The 3,661-nt window shown below is 37.1% G+C and overlaps 1 protein-coding gene across 1 annotated transcript; it reads right to left on the bottom strand.

Annotated features, from left to right (window-relative positions):
• Positions 1-682: 682 nt before the first annotated feature.
• Positions 683-3,591, bottom strand: LOC121918110 (centrosomal protein of 162 kDa-like; the record flags this gene model as incomplete). The annotated part of the gene is made up of 3 exons (XM_042444211.1): positions 683-1,356; positions 2,661-2,891; positions 3,487-3,591. Coding segments are annotated over 3 exons (1,010 nt in total), but the record flags the coding sequence as incomplete, so codon positions are not given.
• Positions 3,592-3,661: the final 70 nt, after the last annotated feature.

Here is a 3,661-nt window from a genome sequence, read left to right as displayed (position 1 = left end):
ATCCTCTTTATGGCAGCCCTTGAGATATATAAAGAGTGCACTCTCCAATTTTTTCTCCATCTAGCTGAACATGCCATCTCCCCTCATATGGTTTGTTTTCCATGCCTCTTATCCTCATTGCCCTTCTCTGAGAATGCTCCAATTTGTCTATATCCTTCTTAAAATGAAGTCTCCAGAAATGAACACAGTACACCAGATGAGGCCTGACCAGCACAAAAAATAGAGTGACTATTACTTCCTTTGACTTGAAAACTATGTGTCTGTTAATGCAGGCTAAGATAGAATTTTCCTTCTTTGCTGCAGCATCACACTGCTGGCTCATGTTCAATTTATGATAAACAATAATCCCAAGGTCCTTTTCACATGTACTGCTGAGCCAAGAATCTCCCATCCTATACCTGTGCATTTGGTTTTTGGGGCCTAAATGTAGAATTTTGTATTTGTTTCTGTTGAATGTAATGTTATTAATTCCACCCCAGGTTTCTATTTTATCAAGGTTCTTTTGAATTCTGTTCCTATCTTCTAATGTATTAGCTACCTGCCCCAATTCTGCATCATCTGCAAATCTGATAAGGATTCCCTCCCTGTATGAAACTGTATGCTAGATCAAAGCTATACTTCATCACTAACTAACACATTTTGCTATGGAATAAGCCTTGGTCATAGCATTTTTATATATTACCTTCTCACAAGACTTTCAGAATTTGCAAGTGCTGCTTGAGATGTTACTCTTTGTTGGCTTAGTTCTAGGCTCAGCTTTTCTAATTCATCTTTCAACTGTTTATTTTCTTGCAGGACTTCTGAAATATGACAATCAGCAAAGGCATCAGGCTGATATATTTTATCGTCAAGAGTGGCAGGAAAGAATGCTTCATTTTTAGTGTTCCTTTGATTACTACTGACAGTATCCCTTTTCAAAATTCCTGTAGAGTTTTCTTTATTATCAGTTTTGCCAGATGAATTCTTACCAGAGAGCATAATCTTCCTCTCTTTCTGAAGTCTTTCCACAGTTTTTGTGAGGTCCTGTATCTCTCTAGTTTTGGCAATCACTTCTTGGTTCAGTCTTACCATCTTGGCTTTAGTGTGAGCCTGTTCTACCTGGTACTCAAGTGACTGCAGTTCTGCATTGTCTGTTGCATTCTTCTGGTGTCTTAACTGCACTAATTCGTTTTTAAGGGAATCAATTTCAGCTTGAAGATTTTTTACAGTGATTTGATGGGCTTCATTGACACTGCAAAGCTCTTTTTCAAGTGCTGCTTGAACAATGGCTGTGTTGTCTTGAAGCTTTTGAGGCTCATTCAACAGTTTATATGCCAGAAGTTGTTCAAGTTCCTCAATTCTTTTCTCATACTGAAGCTGCAGAGACAGAACAAATTAAGCTAAATTTCACAAGTGAGTTTTATTTGATCTGCATCAAATAAAATAAAAATACCATATAATGTTTTAATGATCAATTAAAAGCTGCTGCTTGTCATGGTTGCTTGTTTTCAAATTTGCGATTTTTAAAATACTGTTTTATCCTCTAATCCAGGAATATGCAAATTATGGTATGCCATTTACCCACCAAAGTGCTCTGTGTGTATGGGGTGTGTGTGTTAAGCAGGACAGCAACAGGAAGTGACTTTTGCTCACTTTCTGTTGTTTAAAAAAGGCCTAAATGGTCTGGTATGTGTGTCTAAAAACACAGTGAAAAAATCTCCCTCAAAGCCCCCCCCCGTGCATTTGACATCAAAGATTATGGGGGGGGGGGGCAGGTGTGTTTGTGGGAGGTGTAACCTCCCCCTGCTCTCAAGAGGGACTATTGCAGCCTGTCTGCTTACTCCACTATATTTTGGTAGAAAAGTAGGATAGAGATATTAAACACACACAAAAAACAAGTGTCCCAGATGTAGTAATAAATCATCTTACCAACTTCTTTTAGAGCAGAATTTAGTTTCTTTCATTCCCATCTTTAAATTTTTGACTTTTATTTAAACATAGGCTAAAAGGTTCTTAGAGGAGCAATTCCATTGGTGGTTGTGTAATATCTGAGGAAGAGCCATGGCCATGTCCTAAGGTCTGTCTGTCTATACTGGTCAGAAAAGGTGGGTAGGTGGTTGAAGCTATCTTTCAGCATGCAGAGGGCGAAGATTCTTTTTATATGCTTTGTGTGTTTAAAAGGTTTACCACCGTTTCCTATATTATTGCTGCAAGATTACACATTAACCATTCATGCAAGATTATATAAGAAGCAAGGCTGCTCTGAAAGAGCAGTGCCCTTATTCAGGAAGAAATCTCAAGCAGCCTTCTGCATACAGTGGTACTGGAAAAGCAAATGTAGCTCTAGATGCAAATGCTGTGTATGATGCTCATCTGAACTCTGAAAAGTTATCTGGATGAATCTTTAGATATGAATATTGATCTAATCCACATCAGATTCAGCAACTGTAGGTGGCTTCTTGTCTGTGACTACACTGAGATAGTTCTTATTATCTATAATAAGAGAAGTGCTGAAAATATGTTACAATATCACGTGACACAAAAGAAAATGATTTAAAGGTATATGCTGTTTAAACCAAATATTTAACTATCAACTATGTTTTAAGTGTTTGGAAGTGCCTAGAAACAGTTTTAATTACTTGTCATTTAAAAATCCCTAACAACATGGTAGTCTTAGTCACCTTAATTTTCTGAAACTGCTGTTCCATGGCACGAAGAGTTTTTTTAGCTTCATCGTCTTTACCCTCAAGTTCCATTTCTAACTTTTTAACTCTTCTTTCCAGAAACTCAACAGTATTTGCTTTGGCTGAAGCATCACCATCTCCTTCAGAAGCTGCTGTAGCAGCAGCATATATTAAAGCTGGCAAAGAATTGGGGTGTCTTCTTTTCAGGATCCCTTCCATTTCTTTAACCTTTCAAAAAGTAGGGTAACAAGTGAAAATAAGTTAAGGAAACAAACTTTAAATGATTCTCTGAAGGTGTCAGCCACAAATGCTGGTGAAATGTCAGGAATAAATTCTTCCAGAACATGGCCACATAACCAGAAAACCCCACAAAAAAGACTATGGATTCCGGCCATGAAAGGCTTCGACTTCACAAACTTTAAATGGTTTGAAAGAAAATAGTTTTATCTATACATTTGCACAGAACAGCTTTACCTATAATTAAGCCTATGGCTGATACCATATACCCATTCAATATGCCTCAATAGGTATGGACAAGGCAGAACTGTAAAGATTTTAGAAAAAGCTTTTAAATCTTTTGATACAATCTCTAGTAGATGGAAGTTATTTTAAAAATACATGGGAACTATTCAGTATGCAAATTATTTGGCTTAAATTCCCCTCTGCCCACCTTCCTCCTCAAAACCTAAAGCATTCATATACATTTCATTTTCTTCTCAGTTCAGATAGCAACACTACAGTTGTGATGATTTATTGGCCTCCACTGAAAATTATAAAAATGGGGGGGGGATCTAAAACAATACAAAAGATTGTTATTACATGCCTGTCGCTCAAGATCTTGAATTCGTTTTGCATCTGCTGCCCTGTCTTTTAGACGTTTCTTTTGCTGTGCCGACTGATTCCCAGTTTCACTTCTAAGCTTATCAACCTGTGCAATATACGTAGAAATATATTGGTGCAAGCAAATATATTCATTTTTGTCATTAGCATAACAAAAA

This window comes from Sceloporus undulatus, unplaced genomic scaffold (assembly GCF_019175285.1).
Source record: "Sceloporus undulatus isolate JIND9_A2432 ecotype Alabama unplaced genomic scaffold, SceUnd_v1.1 scaffold_4463, whole genome shotgun sequence".
Lineage (NCBI taxonomy): Eukaryota > Metazoa > Chordata > Lepidosauria > Squamata > Phrynosomatidae > Sceloporus > Sceloporus undulatus.
This window is presented reverse-complemented; position numbering and strand designations above follow the sequence as displayed.